This window comes from Chinchilla lanigera, unplaced genomic scaffold, assembly GCF_000276665.1.
Source record: "Chinchilla lanigera isolate Chin_1 unplaced genomic scaffold, ChiLan1.0 scaffold00065, whole genome shotgun sequence".
Classification (NCBI taxonomy): domain Eukaryota; kingdom Metazoa; phylum Chordata; class Mammalia; order Rodentia; family Chinchillidae; genus Chinchilla; species Chinchilla lanigera.
In genome coordinates this window covers 7,927,487-7,945,983 of record NW_004955466.1, presented here as the reverse complement: position 1 = coordinate 7,945,983, position 18,497 = coordinate 7,927,487, and the positions used below count along the sequence as shown (strand labels likewise).

The window sequence follows — 18,497 nt, the reverse complement described above, 5'->3', positions numbered from 1 at the left end:
AAAAAAAAAAAGCTTTGTTTCCATGTTTTTGAAGGAAAGTTTTATGTAAGTCTGGTTGCAAATTGTATCTTTTAGGGCTTGAAACATTTCAAACTCTTCTGGCCTTTAAGCTTTGTGTTGAGAAGTCAGCTGTAATTCTGATGGGTTAATCTTTGTAATTCATTGCTTTTCTGTAACACCTTTTAAAATTTTGTCCCTGTGTTTGACTTCTGGAAATTTGATTATAATGTGACATGGAGAGGTTCTATTTTATTGTGGCTACTTTGGGTTGCATATGACTCATTTATCTATGTTTCTTTCCCTATATGTGAAAAGTGTTTGCTATTATTTCTGTAAACATTTTTATGCCTTTTGTGCTGCCTTCTGATTTTTTGTTTATTCCAGTTAATCTTAAATTAGTCTTCTTTACATTATCTAGCAGTGTTTTAATCCATTTTTCATGTCTCTTGTTTTTAAAGCGTCTCTGAGTAATTGGTCTTTGAAAGCATCCCTGAATTCTAATTCTGATATTCTCTCTCAAATTGGTTGTGCCTGCTGCTCATACTAACAATATATTGTTTAATCGCTTGGATTTCTGTTTGGAACCTTTTCATGAACCCTAATTCTTTGCTAAACTGCTCATTCATAATGCTTATCATTTTATTTAGCTCAGCTAGATTTTATTAGTGTCTTCTCTAAGCACCCTGATCATTTTGTTTAGTACTTTCATTATCTGTTTAGTTCTATCTTCTGTGATCCTGTTAAGCACCTCATTGTTTTTTAATCTCCTCTGATATCCTTTTGAACAATTCAGCTGTGTGGCCTTTGCTTTCTTCTCCCTTATGTTAGCTTTTCATTGATTTTTTTTGGCATACCTAACTATAGTCCTTTGCCTCTGCCCCAAAATCTGACACATCTGTTAATTTGGGAGGGGAGGATGCAATACAATTGGCTCAACATCTAGTTCCCTGGGAATGAACTGCAGTATTGTTAATGTCACAAAGATAATCCAGGTGTTGGCTTGCAGAGAAAACACATTAGTAGCAAGAATTATATGACCTTGCAATATCAAGCAAATCAGTGACAGTAATATCATCCAAAAAACTGGATATTTTAATACCATAAGAACTAATAGAGCCGGTCATGATGGTGCATGCCTGTAATCCCAGCACTTGGGAGACCGAGGCAGGAGAATAGTTGTGAGTTTGAGGCCAGGCTGGGCTATAAAATGAGCTCAAGGCTAGCCTGAACTATATAGCAAGACTCTGTCTCAAAAAAAAAAAAAAAAAAAAGGACAAAAAAAAGAAGAACTAATAATATACTACCCTTAACCACAGAAAAGAAACCTGCAATTATAAACAGTAAGACAACTAAAACATTGACATATAGCAAATAGGATCTAAAAGCAACTAAACTGCTACTAGTGCTAGAAAATAATTCAACAGTAATAAGAGTTAACTAAAGGTTAATAAAGCTTAATGGTTACACTATTAAAAATATAGGGGTTGGGAGCAGGTGAACGCAAGACAAAAAATTCAAAAAAATTAAACAAGGGAACGTGATAAGATGGAGAGAGAAGTGAGATGATGCTTTTAAGGAGAGGCAGGATACAGAGTAGATAAAGAGTATAGAATTAGATAAAAGTAACAGAAAAAAAAAGAAATATGAAGTAAAAAGAAAGTGAGGAAAGAAGAACTAATAAAGTGAACAAAAATAAGGAAAAATTAAAAGGAATAAGCTTAAAAGGAGAAACGGACAGTAAAGGAAGAAGAAAAGAAAGCAAAGAAAAAGGATAAAGGAAAAGACTTCAGATTTCAATAAACCAGTGAAGAAAAAAGAGAAAAGGAGATTGAGATAGAGAGAGAGAGAGAGAGAGAGAGAGAGAGAGAGAGAGAGAGAGAGAGAGAAGAAAAATAAAGAGTACAAAACCAGAAAAATTTTCTCCTCCGTATTTTTGAATAAGTGATTTTCTCCCTAGATGTGCAGTTTTGGAACCCAGCAGTTTAAAATTTTCTCCACCAGTATGTAAGGTGTCCTCCCCCCCACCCAACCCCAGAGGTCCCTCTGTTAAACCCCAGGGTGTGGCAGTGTCCACACTGAGAAGTGTCCTTGCTCCGGCAGGTAGATAATGAAGGCAATCAGACCCCAGATCTGTGCTGAATGTAGACAGTAGGGCAAAGACTCAAGTACTCAATGTGAGCACCTTCAGACCCAGCACAACTCAAGCCCAGCCCAGCCTCCCACCATTGGTGGCAGGGCTTGTGCCCTTCCTGGCCAGAGCTCAAACCCCTCAGCAGTCTCTTTTCAGCCTGCTGCCTATCTAAGGCTGTCCCTCACCCAGTCACTATGAGACCATAGCACTGGGAACCCTGAAGTGAAGCTGTTCCCCAGCTGTTTTGAGTCCCAGATTCAAATCAGTCTCCTGAAATGGTGCCTCACCAAGCACGCTGTGTCAGTATGGAAGGTGCCAGCTCTGAGATCTCTGTCCAGCTCTTGTCTGTCATGGGGAAGAAGTTCCCTCAGAGCAAGACCCCATGCTGTTCCTGCAGATCGTAACCATCTTGCACGCCCCTTGGAGTCTGCATGCTGGTCCAGCCCTGACTGCTGTTTCTTCCTGGAGCCCCCAGCAGTCACCTTGCTTCTGCAGAGCCAGGCTGCCCACCTGACAAGCTGTGAATCCAGAGCGTGGGAGAGTCCAGGCTGTTTTATTTCTTTCACTGCATTGTGGTCTACCTCTCAACCTTCTCTGTAGCTTTTAATTTTCCCCTCAGTTCCTTGCCAATTCCTGGTGATCTACTTTTCTTTTTTTCTTCCCTACGTTGTCATTTTCCAATGTCTGGATTCCAGATCTCGGAGAGGCTGAACCTTATTGCTGTTCATCACTCCACCATCTTGATTCTTGTGAACCTTTGTGAAGACAGCATTCTCAGGCCTGCCTTTTGTCCTTTCTTCTGCACAGTTCATTTTATCACTGTTTCCAATAATGTGTCATTTACCTCTGTGTCTAGATCTCGCTTCACCTGTTTTGGTATTTCCGTTGGATGAATCTACACAAGAATTTACTGGGTAAAACTACATATATATAAAATTTTGTTAAGGTCAAATTTTGCACCAGGAAAGCTGCCAATTTAGATTCTCATTATTTGTGAATGAATTTAGTGGTCTTGTTATCAATCTTTATTGTCAGTTGAAGGCAGCTTGAATCTTAGCAGAAATATAGATAAATAAAAATAACAAAATGGTGTTAAGCTGATGTGCCTTCGTACACAGTACATCTCATAATGCAGTGCTGAAGCTAGAGTGAGTTTCTTTTGAGGATGTCTTATTTTGATGGTCAGGGAAGAATCATTTGATAGATTAAATGCGAATAAAAGTGGAGCATATTGGGCTCAATTCAAGTAAACATTTGTACTTAACAGTGAGTTTTTAGAATTAAAAAATGATGTTCAAATGCTAGATACCTATTAAACTATATTGCCAACTTAGTTGTGATAAAATAACTGTACTAGCTCCAAAGCATATGACTTCAGTCTTAAATATTTATTAAATTAATGTTTTATGGGAGAAGAGGAATGTGACCACATACAAGCACAAGTTGAATTTTAAAACAGTATCATTATTCTTTCAGCAATCTCAGCGTACAGGGCTGAGGATGTAGCTCTATGGCTGAGACTTACCTACTATTTGCAAGGCTTTGGGTTAGATCTCCAGTATTGAAAAGAAAATTCAACAGAAATTCTGATATATGAAATTCTTATTCAAAATAGAGGATTGGGATTATAATAGTTATAATGTTATATACCAGGCTTACTTGGAAACATCTAAAAAAAACCAAAATCATGAATAAAAGAAATGGATTTACAAAATGCAGCATGTGTGAATGCTTAATTATGGGAATATTTTTTACTTTAAAAATAAAGTATAAAAAAAGTATAATTTCTTGAGATGAAAATTACCCTGGGAATGTGCAGTACTCCATGGAAAATCATAGTGTTGTCTTTGTTTCTTCTGTGGTACTATTATGAGTTATGTTGTAAACATACCTTAGATCCTATTTGGGTTTATAACGTACTCCTCTTACTAGGTCAAAGATTTCCTGACTATGAATGGGTATATTCAATGAAGGGAAATTCCAAATCTCTAACACCAAATTGAATGCCTTGTCCCTCAAGATGGGCACAATTGTACCATTTGGAAGCTAAAGGAATGATAATGAGAAAACTATTAAGGCAAAAAGGTTTTCCAGAACAGTGATCTAAGAGGCAAATGCACCAAACACTATCTAAATGGCACAGAACTATTTTACTAACTTGGTTGAAAATAATAACTGTTGCATGATACTTTGAAAATGCAAAAACATGTATGCCAAACTTCAAAGTAATTTTAGCTGGAAAATGTAAACTTTTAAAAAGTATTTGGATGCTGGGAAAATGAAAATAATTATTAGTGCTTAATGTGAGTTTTTGTCGATTTTCTTAAGTCATAGTAACTGAAAGCTTATGTGTTTACACATATCCTCAAGTTAATGTGAGATCACACACTCCGGGCTCTGTTGACAACTAAGGAAACCCTGCTTTCCTTTATTTTAGCCAAATTAATATGTAAGCTCTTCCCAATAACCTGCATTGGGTATGACAGAAAGATTCCCCTCTGCATGGAGAAATAAACTATTTCTAAAATCTTTTTAAAAAATGAATTTTAGGGCCAGGAATATAGCTGAGCAGCACGACGCCTGCCTGGCAAGTGTGAGGTTGTGAGTTCGATTCCCGGTACCAAAGGAAAAAAAAAAGAATTTTATGTGCTGGAAATTACTTTCATTTTGACATTAAAAACCTAGAAAAATAAGCATAATTACTAATGTCTTCCTCCCTTACCCTTGATTCTTGAATTAAATTACAGTTTGAAGAATGCTGGCTTTTTATGTGACATCGAGAGAGCTCCGTGGGTGCTTAACTATTCACATTTTCATTTATTTTTTGAACAACTATGTAGTAATTTTCATTGCACATTTTTCTTACACCCTATTTTAAATGTCAAAGCCTAGACTTCAGGTTGTATAATCCTTTTTCCTGTGGTATTTCTTATGCCTGAATTATTTGTTCTAATGTGACATTTATTGCAAGTCTGGGTTTTCCTTCCTGGGAAGAGAAGTTAGACAGGCTCTTTTAGGTTGCAAGGAACAAAGGCAGGCTCGTATCTTTTAGTGCTAGAAGTCCAGAGACAAGGTGCTGCTCCTTGGAGAACTTGAGGAGTAGCGTTGTCATCTGGTGAGCAACAACAGTCCAGATGGCTGGGCTGTGTTCTCATTTTCCAAGTGGGTGTGCACTGCTGTGTAGTCACAATATGCACCTTCTTTTCATGCACTTGTGAGCTGCTCTGCCTGCTTCTCCCTTTGCTAATCCTACTGTCCTTTGCTGTCCCCAAAAGAGGATCTGATTGATTCTGTAAATTATGATCCAAGCTATTGCCCCCAACTGGGCAGAGATTTTTCAGTGGGGTCATTCTCCTCCTGGCCTTCCTCATGTCTAGCAAAATAGCTGGCTGCCCTTCAGAAGGGCTTAGTTATGCAATACTTATTGCAATCAATTGTGCCCTGTGTCCCCTAGCAAATTTTGTGGAGGGGTTTGTTGTCTCTGGCATCTATCCTCAGAAGTTGTGAACAGAGCGAGCCTTTAGAATTACACAGATATCTGTTTCATCACACAATTTGCCATGACAGTGACGCTGTACCTTATTGTCAGTATTGTCCCTTGAGGTCATCCAACAGTAGCAAAAATATTTACTTGACCAACAGCGGCACTGCCCTTTAACTCTGGGGCCAGACTGCCTGGGTTTGCTCTGGGAGTGCATGGTGCATAATTTAAGGAAACCTGTCTGTGATAAATTAGGGGTGCATATCCTTAACTCACTATGTTGCTCCTCACACATTCTTTATGATATCGTTGTCAGATGTTTTACTTCAATGTTATAAACCCTATTTACATTTTTATTCTTGCTTTAAACAAAGAAAGTATAAGAACCATATATTTACCCACATTTAACCTTATTCACTGCTCTTTATTCCTTCCTGCAGATATATGCTTTCGTCTGGAATAATTTTCTTCCAGCCTAAAGAACTTCTTTTAATATTAGCTTCCTAAAGCACAGCTTTGTGGGAGATCAATTCTGTCAGATTTTATGTGCCTGAAAATGTCTTTATTTTACCTTTGCTTTTGACTGATATTTTATGCTGGTTTTACAATTTCAAGTAAAAAGCTTTTATTTTCCCGCTCAACATTTCAAAAATGGTTCCATTGTTTTCAGCCTCCATTGCTTCCTGTGGGAAGCTGGCTTTCATTCTCATGGTTTCCCTGTATCGTATAATGGGCCCTTTTTCTCCCGCAACTTTTTTTTTCCCTTTTTGGTAGTGCTGTGGAATTGAACCCAGGGCCTGGTGTATGTTACATATGTGCTGTACCATGAGCCATACCTCCAGCTCCTCTCTGGCCACTTTTAAATTTCTTCTTTATTTTTGCTTTTCAGCAGTTTGGTGTATGTACCTAGTGTGGTTTGTTTTTCCAGTATATCATATGTGTTTTTTCATACTGGTCTCACTTACGTCTCTTTCTAGGACTCCCACTACATATCTGTTAACGGTTTGCTATTGTCGCATAGGTTGTGCCCCCAATCCAATAACTTTTCTCTTTGGCTTTGAATTGGATTTATCTTCAAGTTCATGATCCTTTTTTTTGTTTGTTTTACATTTCTCTCACGGCTGAGACAAAAATCCCTGACACCCACAGTTAAAAGGGGGAAAGATTTATTTAGCTTACAGTGTATAGGGGATCCAGTCCATAAGCAGCTGGATCCAAGGCAGGGTGGCAAGGCAGACAGGCATCTCAGAGGAGAAATAGTTCATGGTGGGCAGAAGGTAGTGAAGCAAGCAAGGGACAAGCCTCTTTCTGTCCCTTGTACTATATCCAGACTACTGGAATTAGGACAGTGCCAAACCAATCAGTGGATTAATTTAGAAATCACACACCCTTAACCCTAGCACCCTTAACCCTAGCATTGAGCCAAGAATCAGTCACACACTTAGATTCAACCACCTCTGAAAAAGCCCCACCTATGACTACATAAGGCTTTGGGGAGATCTTTAGACATAAGCTATAACACCCATCCAATAACTTTAAATTTTAGATTTACCATTTTTTAATTTTAAGATCTTCCCTTAGTACTTTTTAATGGTTTTCTTATCCTCACAGAAATGCCCAATTTTAACCATCTATTCCAAACATTTTTTCATCTATTCCATACATTTATACTTTGGGTTATAGTATAGATAGTGGAAAATTATACTGTCCTATAAATACTGTAGGTTTTGTTGGCTTTCTACTACTCTAACAAATATTGGAGATACTCTATAAAGAATAAAGTTTTTTTTTTTGTTTTTTTTTTGGCTCAGAGCTTTAGAGATTTCAATTCATGATCAGTTCACCCTATTGCTTTGGGCCCGTAGCGGTGTGTGAGGGAGCTAAACCACTCACCATAGGGCTTGGGAGTCCAAAAGACAAGACTAGGGTACCATCACGCCCTTTGAGGACACAGGCTCAATGATTTGAAGATGTCGCATGAGGACCTACCTCTTGAAGGGATCATCATCTCCCAACAGCACCAACCTGGTAACCAAGCCTCAGGTGACATTCGAGATACCAACTGTAGCAGATGTTACAGATGTAATTTCTTTGCCTAGTTACATTAAAGTCTTGGCTAATTCCAACATTGGAGTCATCAATATAACTTTCTGAAATGAGGGTTACATTTTTGTGGTTTTCCCTGTCTGTCTAGTAATTTTATATTGTACGATGATACCTGTTAATGACTTGAGATTCTGTTGCCTCTCTCTGGAGTATTGAATTTTGTTCAAGAAACTAGTTAAATTACTGACAGAGCATCTTATACTTGTAGACAGAGATTTTAGGCTTTATTAGGATGGATTTCTTTTGGTTTTGTCCTTAATGTTAAGACAAATCCCTCGGTCATGGTAGATGTTCCTTTTCCTAAGGGGTGGCTCTTTGGAAGTGAAATGGAAAGAATTGTACCTTTGTGTGACTTAAACTTTGAACCAGGGGTGGACACCTACTGAAATAGCTGCCCAGTATTCCATATCTCCAGCTGTTTATTGGCCCTACAATCATTGGTAGTCTTGCCTTGTTTGCAGGTAAGAGGTGAGGGAGATTTTAGCCTCAGAGTCTGGAGTACCCGCTCTGAGACTGCTTCTTTCAGGGAGTTCCCATCTTGATTTCCAGCCACGTTGCCTGAAGCTCCATTCTCTGAGGTACATAAGAGCATCCTGTTCTGTCTAAATCCTACCTGCCCTGATCTGTGGACAGAGGAACACATTGAGAAAAGCTGTATAAACATAGTCTCTCCTTCCTGGGGTTGAATCCTCTGATGTTCTATCACAAAAATGAATAATTGATGGCCTCCCAAGTTCCTGAACCATCTTCTGTGAATTTGTGTCCTGGGGGTCTCCTTGGTTACCAAGATTCCACTTAGTACTCCCTGGGAATGCAGCACATTAACTCATTTAGGTCATCCAAGTGGTCACTGATTATAACTTAACGTCATAGTCACTTCACATGGCTTGAAAGAAGGTGCACTCCTGAAGAGACGATAAAACCTTTGCTTTTTCAAGGAGGCTAATTTTTCCAAAATGCTAAACACTACAGAATCAAATTATGCAATTAAATTGCTTTTGGTTGCAAGCTACAAAGCCTGGTCATTGGACTAATTATAGATTATGCTACAAAGAAAATATTTTCATATGCCCAAGGTTTTTCAAGGACTTTAATATGAAGTTTCTTAAATGTCTTATTTTACTTATGATAAATTAAAAAAGAAAACCTTCATATAATTGCCTTTTCTACAGGCTGATTTTAAATACCCAATCGGCATAGTATCAAGTTAAGGGCATTATGTCAGCTTTAGATGACTAATTTTGGAGAAGATAAGGCTCATGATATTTGTTCAACTTGAGCTTCTTACAGTACATAGTTTTAAATGAAATGAGTATTGCTAAAGTTTCACAAATTGTCAAGAATTCTGCACCTGTTCAACGTTTCTAATGATTGACTTCTTAGTTTTTTGCACCTTAGTTGGTACATTGCCTCTCTTGCTAACTGTGCAGACCGTTTTATTACACGTGGTTAACTTAATGTATTCTCTCTGTAAACTTTAACTAGTTATGCACACAATTTTCTCAACAGAAACTTTCCATGTTGTGTTTAAAAAAGAAAGCTCTATCTTTTGTTTAAATGCCATATGTCTAGAAAAGCATCCTGTATACAATTAAATGTGAACCAATCAATCAAAAGGTATAATTTGTCCTTGGTTATCACAGATATATAACAAAACACTGAATTACCAACACAATAATGCATGAATGTACTAGACCAATAAATAATTCTATTATCCTTTCTGAAAAATCCCTTAGATCTATAAATATAAATCGTTCACCAAACTACGTTCTACAGAATTAAGACTAAATACCTTTATAATGTTGCTGGATCTCTATAGTTAGGACTTAATAACTTCAAAGAAGAAAATTGTGGAGTGACTCTTCCAGGCTATAAAATCAGAATCCCTTTGTTCTTTGGTGCATTTAGATACTTTTTTGATATCAACTTTTAATAAAATCAGGAGAGCATCTCTAGCAATTTGTACAGTCTGAATGACTACAGGAAATGAGTTAAGGAAACAGGGGGGGGGTGGTCTTCCAGGAAGGCATTGTTAGGCTCCAACTCTGTGGAGCCAGGGGGAGACAAGTTCAGGCCAGGTCATGGCTCCATCCACTCAGTTTTAAATCTTCACTTTTTTCCAATTCTGATTTTTGAAGGAGGCTAATCTTTCTAAAATGCTAAGCACTCTAGAGTCAAATTATGCAATTAATTTATTTGTGGTTGCAAGCTCTCCTCAAAGCCTAATCAGGCTAATTACCGATTATGCTTTGAAGAAAATATTTTCATATGCACAAGTTTTATTTTCTTTCAAGGACTTTAATATGAGGTTTTAAAATGTCTTATTTTATTTATGGTAAATTAAAGAAAGAAAGAACTCCTTCTAATAATTGCATTTTCTACAGGCTGGTAGGAAATTAAATATTTCTGTCTAGATCTTTGCATATTTTCTTGGTCTTCTATTAATTTTTCAATTTCATCTTTTATTTCATTAACCGTTTCAAGCATAATTATTTTATGTTCTCTATTTGGCTGTTTCTGTGTCTGAAATTCAGTAAGTAAGTCTATTACTTGCTGTTTTTAACCCTCAGTTTTGGTGGTTTGTGTTTGTATTTGGTGATTTTTGTTGGTAGTTCAACTTTTCTTGACTTGAATCCTGTGAGCATGATTTGGGATTCTTTCCTTTAGAGAAAATTTGTTTGCTTCTGCTATAAGCTGGGAATAGAATTTTCCCCACATCCCTGAAGTCCCCCGATTCCCTGTAGTCTCCGGTTCCTTAGTCCACATTTGGTCTCTTGACTACAGAAGTTATCAGGTTAACTCTATTTCACTGGTATCCTCTTTCCTTTTCTGGTTGGGCTCATTGTGTTTGTTTTCCCCTTTGAGATTTGGCTATAATCTAGTGAGCACAAGAATGCTTTAACATTTATTTTGGTAGTAATTTACCCAGGAGAAGAAAGAAGGCCCTTTGAACGTGTCTCCTGTGTCATACTGCCCAAAATGGTTGTCCTAGTAAGTATTATCAGAGGAGGACACAAAGGAGTATATGTGATATAAAACTTGCTCAAGACCACAGAGTGTGTGAGTGGTGAGGCCACTAACTACACATGGATCAGAATCTCAGTGAATGTGGCTTAAATATTATAAGGAACTGGTTGTTGAGACCAGGAGAGAAGGAGGATTAGTAAGAGAGAGTACAGGCTGAAGCAAAGCACTCATCGTGGAGTAGTAATTAGCAGGGGAAGAGGAGCCTTGAAGGAAAGCTATGGCTGAATTTATGAAATGTAGCAGGAAATTTAGGAAAATGAAGTGTCACAGAGCCAAGGGAGCAGAATTTCAAATGAGGTGTGGTGCATAGTGTTATTATATGCAGTGGAATAATGCATAAAAGCAGAAAATCATCCTTTGAGTTTGGTCGCTGCAGTGGTTGATTGATTATGTCAACTTGAGAAGTTTAGAAGCATAACTAAACTTGGTTCAGCAATTGGCCCAGCAATTCTACACCCTAGGGTGTAGAGGAGCCACCCTAGGGTGTAGAGGAGCCACCCTAGGGTGGATCATCACCTAGATAATATAAAAGGGAAATGAAGAAGGACAGAGGTACTTCCATTCCTTTTGGAGGAGCTCCAGTGTTCATCTTCAGCTTGGACTTGTCTCCTGGCTTCTAGTGCGGACTCTTCGGCTTCCACCTTGGATCCTTCAGCCTTTGTCTCATTGGCCTCCTGGTAGGGACTTGCACGGAACTCTGCAGTGAACTCCAGACCCTGGACTGATTCCTTTGGTCTTCAGTGTGCAGACATCCTCTGCACACTTCCCCATACAACTCTCTGGCTGACCATCATAAGCCAATCTTGTAATTTCTTATAATTTGTATATCCTGTGTTACATCTGTTTCTCTAGTAGAACTCTGACTGATACAGTCGCCTCCTTCCCTGAGGGTGAAATTTATGAATGAGTTAAGGATTGGATTGGAAGCAGTGCACTGTGGATGAGAATCACAGAATGTTCATTTCTTTTTCTTCTTTTTTCTTTTTCTTTGTTTTTTTGAGACAGAGTCTCACTGTGCAGTGCAGGGTGGCCTTGAACTCTCTTCTATAGCCCAGGTTGGCCTCGAACTCATGGTGATCATCCTGCCTCAGCTTCCTGAGTGCTAGGTGTTCTTTTCAATCAGAATGAAGAAAGGAAAAAATGAATGGTCTAGTGAGAGATGGCACATGAGATCAAGAGATCAAGATGTGTAAAGGTTTAGGAAATAGAAGTAAGGAGGATGATATAAAAACCAAGTTACTAAAACTATCAAGTTCATGAGAGCTTCAGAATGTATTTATATTGCTAGCCAGTGTTTTAAAACACAGTTACATTCCCCCTTATATTTATTCAGCTCTCTTTTATCTGAAGGAAAAAAAATGTTCAAAGGTGAAGTCAATGTTTTATTTTCAGATCCCCAAAAATTCCTTCCCCTTTAGGGATCAGTCAGTCCCTAAATAAAACATTGCTTTGAAAATTACACCCTATCATTTTAGCTGAAATAAACGAGTACTTTGTCAAAGAACTGGAGTTCCTTAGCTTGGAGAGAAGAGAGCAATTATGTGGCCCCATGAATCTGAGAGGGAGGAGAGAGAATCTCCCTCCTTCTCTTGCTGCCATGATCTGAGTGTTTGAATTTCCCCAAATTCACAGGTGGAAACCTGGCTCCCGAGGTGATGCTCTAAGGTGGGAACTTTTTGAGGCGATCAGGTCCTGAAGGCGGAGCCCATAAGAATGGGTTGAGACTCCTATAAGAGACTCAGGGAAGAGTCTTCTCCCATGTACTGTGAACTTAGGCAGCTGGCCCGCCCTGGACACTGAATCTTCCAGCCTGTGGACCGTGGGCGTCCCAGCCTTCAGAACTGTGAGCAATACATTTCTATTACTCACAAGCACTCGATTCGGGGTGTTTCATTACAGCAGCTCAGCTGGACTAGGCAGACTACTGTATGAGGATTTAATTATAGAGAATTGAATTGTGATCACTTATCTATATTCACAGAGAATAAAAAGAAGAAATAAGTTTAGTGTTTCAACAGATTCCTTTAAGTCTAAGAGCCATTTACCGAAAAAGTTTGATCGCTCTGAATTTGTTTGCTAGTGGCCAAATCCTCAGCATTTAGTGTCTCTCCATTGTGAACAGAGATGACCCGAACAGAAACTCTGAGATCTGAAACTCCAGGTTTCCAGGCAGTTTTGCTACCCTGTAGTCGGCTGCTGTTCCCTGGGCCAGAGGCTTCCCGTCTTAGGATGTATCAGAAACCCTAAGAGCTCATTAATATGCAAATATAGAGCCTCATTACTAGCTTGTAAACCAATATGGTTTAAAGTCTATATTGAAAGCAAGTTCTAGCGGTAATCTGGGGTTCAGGTACTCAAGATCCACTCTCACCAGAGACGCTGGGGTGAGCTGGCCTGGGTTTTCCTAGGGAAAAAACAGAGGCCTGCTGGGATGCATTCCTTGGCCCCTGTGCTCTTCCTCCACCAAGCATGCCTGTCCCCAGTGTGTGTCTTGCTTGCGATCTTTAAAGCACTGTTGCACTGTTTCCATAACAGTGAATTTTAAAATGAAGTATTTTAAAAATGAAGTGATCATACATCTTTAGGTTAATTTTTGAATGGCCGCTAAACAGTGACTGAAAAATAAGCTTAGGAGCCGGGCGTGGTGGTGCACACATCTAACCCCAGCACCCCAGAGGCTGAGAGGCAGGAGGATCACTGTGAGCTCAAGGCCAGTTTGTGCTACATAGTGAGTGCAAAGCCAGCCTGAACTACACAGAGAGATCCTGCCTCAAAAAAAAAAAAGGCTTAGGGACTATTAAGGGAAAAAAATGCCATGCTCACAGACAACAGGGCCATCATTCTGATCAATTTGTCTTGCTGGTTTCTTTCTGTTCCCTGAGATGAGCCCCCTACACTTTCCTCATCTACATTCCCACCTTAGAGATCCTTTGCATTCTTTTCTGCCCTCGCGTGTCTGGACAGTGGCAGGAGACTTACAGCTCTAGCACCAGACCCAGGGCCGGCCTAACATGCCCTAGACAAGAATTCCACCTATCTGGTCCTACCCTCCTTCTGCGCACTCCCCGTGTGACTCCACAAGGGCTAACCTAGAACATACTGCTATTGACTGCGTCTGTGTTTTGCCACCCGTGTGTCCTATTTGAACCCGCAGATGTGTTTGAGCTCAGAGACTTAAGACAAAGGCACAGACACCGCGGCAAAGGGTGCAGACACGTGATGTGACGCAAGGGTGAGTTCTACAACAATGAACACAACTCCTCTTTTCTGGTAACCCTTAACATTCTCAGTAGGTCACAGGCATCATACATCACAGTCACATTAGCCTCTTTATTTTCACCTGCTGGAACAAAGCAATGAGCAGCCGCTATTTTAACCAAGATAGCCCTCCAGGGTCGCAGACAGTGGCTGCAGCCCCTCTTCTCCCTCGCTGTCATTTGTTGTTTGTAGCCAGAAGGTCCCCAGAGTCAACAGGGTGTGGCCTCAGGCCAAGGGGCAGAGAGACCACGTGGTCGCTGTGTGCAGTGCATATGCGACATTTGTCCTGCCTGTTCTGGAAGTGAACTCAACTACGTGGATGTTGGCAAATAAGAAGTCAGAAGATCCTTGCGATGCTCCAGTTATCCTTGTGAGCACAATTCAAATACAGCACTCAGCCCTTTGCTCTCTCTGCTCCGCGCCTCAGACACAATCGCCCGCCAGAGTGAATGTTCTCCCAGGCCACGGGACCCCGGCTGCCCACTTGTTCTCCTCCAGGTCTTCTGTCCATGTGCCCTCTTCCTGTCCCTCCTTCCCTCTGTGGCATCACTCATTCCCCAACTCCCGCAGCCCAGGGGCTGTCTATTGTGGGGACGCAGGCCTAGAAGTCAAGTCCTATCTGCTCCCATTTCCTGCTCCCAGGTGGCTCCTTTGCCTGCTCTGCTCCTATCCTCTAACTCCAGAAAGTTCCTCCGCGTGGGCTGGAAGTTTGTTCCCCCTATTTATATCCCTTTCAATCCCCTTTTCTAACAGAGGCAGCTTCAACCCTTTGCCTCTCTCCTGAATTCTCAGGCACCCCTCCCCTTCCTTTCCTGGCAACTGCAGTGTAGAAACCCTGAGACCACACGGCACAGCTGAGCTTGCCCAGCCTCCCGCTGCCGGCCGCAGTGTCCCTTGGTATCACTCTCTGGTCTTCAGCTTCTGTTTCTGGGACTGGAAGCAACAATTGCTCTCCAAGGTGAAACTTCTGCCTGTGCCAGCCACACTCACCACTCTTATCCAACACCTCTTCCTGCCTCGCTCTGTTGTTGGATCCCTCCTCTCCAATGCTTCTTTCTGTTTCCTTTGTGAATGAGCTAGACTTGACATTGACTTGCGTATCTTTCATTCTTGGCACAGCCGTTCATATACCAGGTAGGTCTCCTGTCTGTAACCTGGCCTTTCTAACCTTAGGTTGTATAAAGAAAGAAAAAAGCCAAAATCTTGGGATCTCAAAAGCTGAGGTCCAAGAAAAACCTGCATAGTTTTGGGAGAATGCGGGAGGTTTCAGGCAGGAATCTATTTTCCAACCCCTTAGGAAAGGGGTTTCCTTAGCCACACAGGGATTGCCTTAGTCGGAAAGGAGCTCAGTGGTTGAGATCCTGCTGAGAGTGTGAGGAGACAGTGATGGATTCCAACGGGGTTAAGAACAACCCTTCCCTTCCCTCTTCCTCAGGACTGGCAGAATCTGCCTCATGAAGCTAGAAATAACAGACCCTTGTTTCCATTGCAGCTAGAATTATACAGATTGTCACCGAGGGCTTTTATAGATTCTCTCCTTTGATAAAAGAAAAGTGAGAAGGGATAGTCTCATCTCCACCCCCAACCTGCTTTCAGAATGTTGTGATGTGAAAATAGGAGGTCCTGTGCTTCAGCAGCCTCTTTGTGATCATGAAGAGAGAGTATGAAGTGCTGATGACAGCTGAAGATAGAGTCACAAGGTGGGCATAACCTGAGTCTTTGGTGGTGTTGTTGAGATATTGAACCAATCATGGGGTTACTCATCTTTGCGTCCTTGTCATATGAGATAATAAAATCTCACTGCTCAAGCCACTGTCACTGTTACATGAAGCTGAAATCAGCCTCTACCCCTTCTTAGAAAATTCTATTTCCAGGAGCAAGGAAAGAGGACAGAGCTTGTCACATCTCACACCACGCAGAGTCCCCTAACCACAGAGCACGAGAATGAGAAGAAATGGCAGTGTGGCCTGTGAGACAGAAAATACTCAAGCCTGTTCCATAGATTTCCCTGTCTTCTCAAAATGGAATGGGCCAACAGTCAAAAATCTCCTCTTAGGGGCAACGGAAGAGTCAAGGAAAAAAGTCACAGCTCATGACTGAAAACTGGATGGGCTCCACTGTCCAGACAAAGGAGGTCCACCTCGGGGAGGAATTTGGTGCCTGCTGCCCCCGAATATCCCCGTGCTACCCAACCCTCTCCTCCAAACATGGGTGCAGTACCAAGGAATAGTGGAGAGGAAGACTGAATTATTTGAGAAAAACTGGACCTGAGGGGCTTACCCTGCTTTAAGTAAATTCAAATCTCTTAACAATGGGTAGAATAAGGACTTGGGTGGGTGAGAAAGTTAATTTGGTCATAGAAAAATGAATTTTTATTTTATAGGCTTAAATATGTAGACAGAGGTATTGTCTGGACAGCTCTCCATTTTACAGTGTAACAAAACAAAACAAAGGCAGCTCGCCTGTTCTCTTAAAGCTTTCCTCTTTCATTCCTTTGCTGCAGAACTTTTTGAGAGAATTATTTATGCTTGACGCTTCCAACTCTTTGAAATGTACTTATACTTTAATGCCTTCCCAACTGACACCTGGGTCCACACTACTAAGCCTGTGGTTACAGCTTGTATCTAGATGTGCCCCCAAAGCCTCATGTGCTTTTCAGAGGTGGCCAGGTCTACGGTGTGTGAATGTGGATTAGTGGTGTGATTCTGGGATTAAGGCTATGTGGTTTAGTCCATCAATTGGTTTAGTATAGTTCTGAGTGGCACCACCCAAAAGGTGGGTAGCCTGGATGGAGTGTAAAGGGACAGAAAGAAGACCGGCTTGCTGCAGCTACTGTGTGGCTAGCTGTACTCTGTGTGCCCCACCATACCATGGACTGTTTCCTGCAGTGCCTCTTGGTGGTGCCACCCAGCCTTCGAGCCAGCCAACTGGGAAACCAGTACACTGTGAGCTAAATAAACTTTTCCTCCTTTAGTTTTGAGCATTGGGTATTTTGTCTCAGCAATGAGATCCAAAAGGTCAATTATTCAGAGAACACATTTTATATATATATATATATATATATATATATATATACACTTCAAGTTGTCTTTATCATTTTTCTGATTCAGAAAAGGTTTGCTCAATGAATGAAGATGTTGACAAATGTCCCACAGACCTTTTTTTTCTGAGACTGGATCTTGCTGTGCAGTTCAGGCTGGCCTTGGCCTTGAGTTCATTATGTAGCCCAGGCTGCCTCAAACTTGTGGCAATCTTCCTGCCTCAGCCTCTCAAATGCTGGGATTACAGGTGTGTGCCACCATGCCTGGCCCTACTGACCCTCTGAATAAGGCCAAACTCAACTGTCCGCCATTCCCTCAGACCAACTTAATTTCTGGGTTTTTGAGCTTCAAATAGGTTCATAATTCTTTGGTCATCTTTAATGCGTTCCCTTGCCCTTTTCTTCCTCTAACCCACTTCAAATTTTTGGGGTCCACTGCAGAAGGCTGTGAGAAACACAAATGAACCAGGTCTCTGTGATTCTAAACTAGAACTTCAGAATCACCTGTGGTACAGTTTAAAAGCCAGGTCCCACCCAGATGAACTGCATGTGGGTAAGGGGCCGTGTCGACTATTGTCTCCCTCATCTGAGCTCTGCGGGCTGATCGGAGAGGAACTCTGTGTTGTCCGCTGCTAATTCCTGTGTCTGTTCCGAGAGCAGCAGCCAGTGTCTCGCTCCCACGGCTTTCTGGTGTCCAATCTAGGGCTAGGATAAGAGTCTTCCTGGTGTCTAACGCCTGCTGCGGTCCTTAGAGTGCGCGCCCTCCGGCGCATCAGGCGGGGTGCGTCTGTAAGAAGCCAGTAGCTGCCATGTCTCTTAGGACACACGTTTGGGCCAATTTGGTGCTTCACATCAGGGATGTGCTGGTGGCTTCTCATGTCTCAGCATCCCCGAAGAACTCATCAGAAATTGGTTTCTGAGTTTCAGGAAAACGACGAGCGTACAAGGTAGCTGGGTTCGGGGTCTGCGATGGGCTGCAGACATCACAAGGGCCAGCTTTGGCGTTCAGGGGGTCCTCTTACCCCAGCGCCCATTCCTAAGCAGCTGCCATGGCCGCGGGTGGGCCATGGCTACCCACCCATCAGCGGCTCACAGTCAGCGTCGCCCGGCTGGTTATTTATCCACCCAGCGGGGGACACAAAGCAGAGGGCGACGGGAGGAGCAGGGCACCCCGAGGACGCACCCGGACGGTGGGCCGGCTCTCCAGCGTTCTCGCCCTGAGGATTCGTGGCTAGCACCCGAGGGGTCATCGTGGCCTCCGACCCCGACGCCTCCGCTCTCTGCTCCTCGGGCTGGGACTGAGTCCCCCCGGCCGGTGAGAAGGCGGGGGGCACGGGCGAGGCGGAGGACGCGAGCGATGGCAGGTGTGCAGCGGGGATCGCGGCAGGAGAGGCGCCGGCGGACGGCCCGGCGCGGCCAGCCGGTTCCGAGCGCTCGGCTCCGCGGCGGTCGGG

The 18,497-nt window shown here is 41.9% G+C and overlaps 1 protein-coding gene across 1 annotated transcript in view; it reads left to right on the top strand.

The window, feature by feature from the left end:
- Window positions 1-18,273: 18,273 nt before the first annotated feature.
- Window positions 18,274-18,497, top strand: part of Syt16 (synaptotagmin XVI) — a 326,721-nt gene continuing 326,497 nt past the window's right edge. The window contains exon 1 of the mRNA XM_013522016.1: window positions 18,274-18,407. Coding sequence (XP_013377470.1) covers window positions 18,401-18,407 — 7 coding nt within the window. The 5' untranslated portion in view covers window positions 18,274-18,400. The remainder of the gene's footprint in view (window positions 18,408-18,497) is intronic.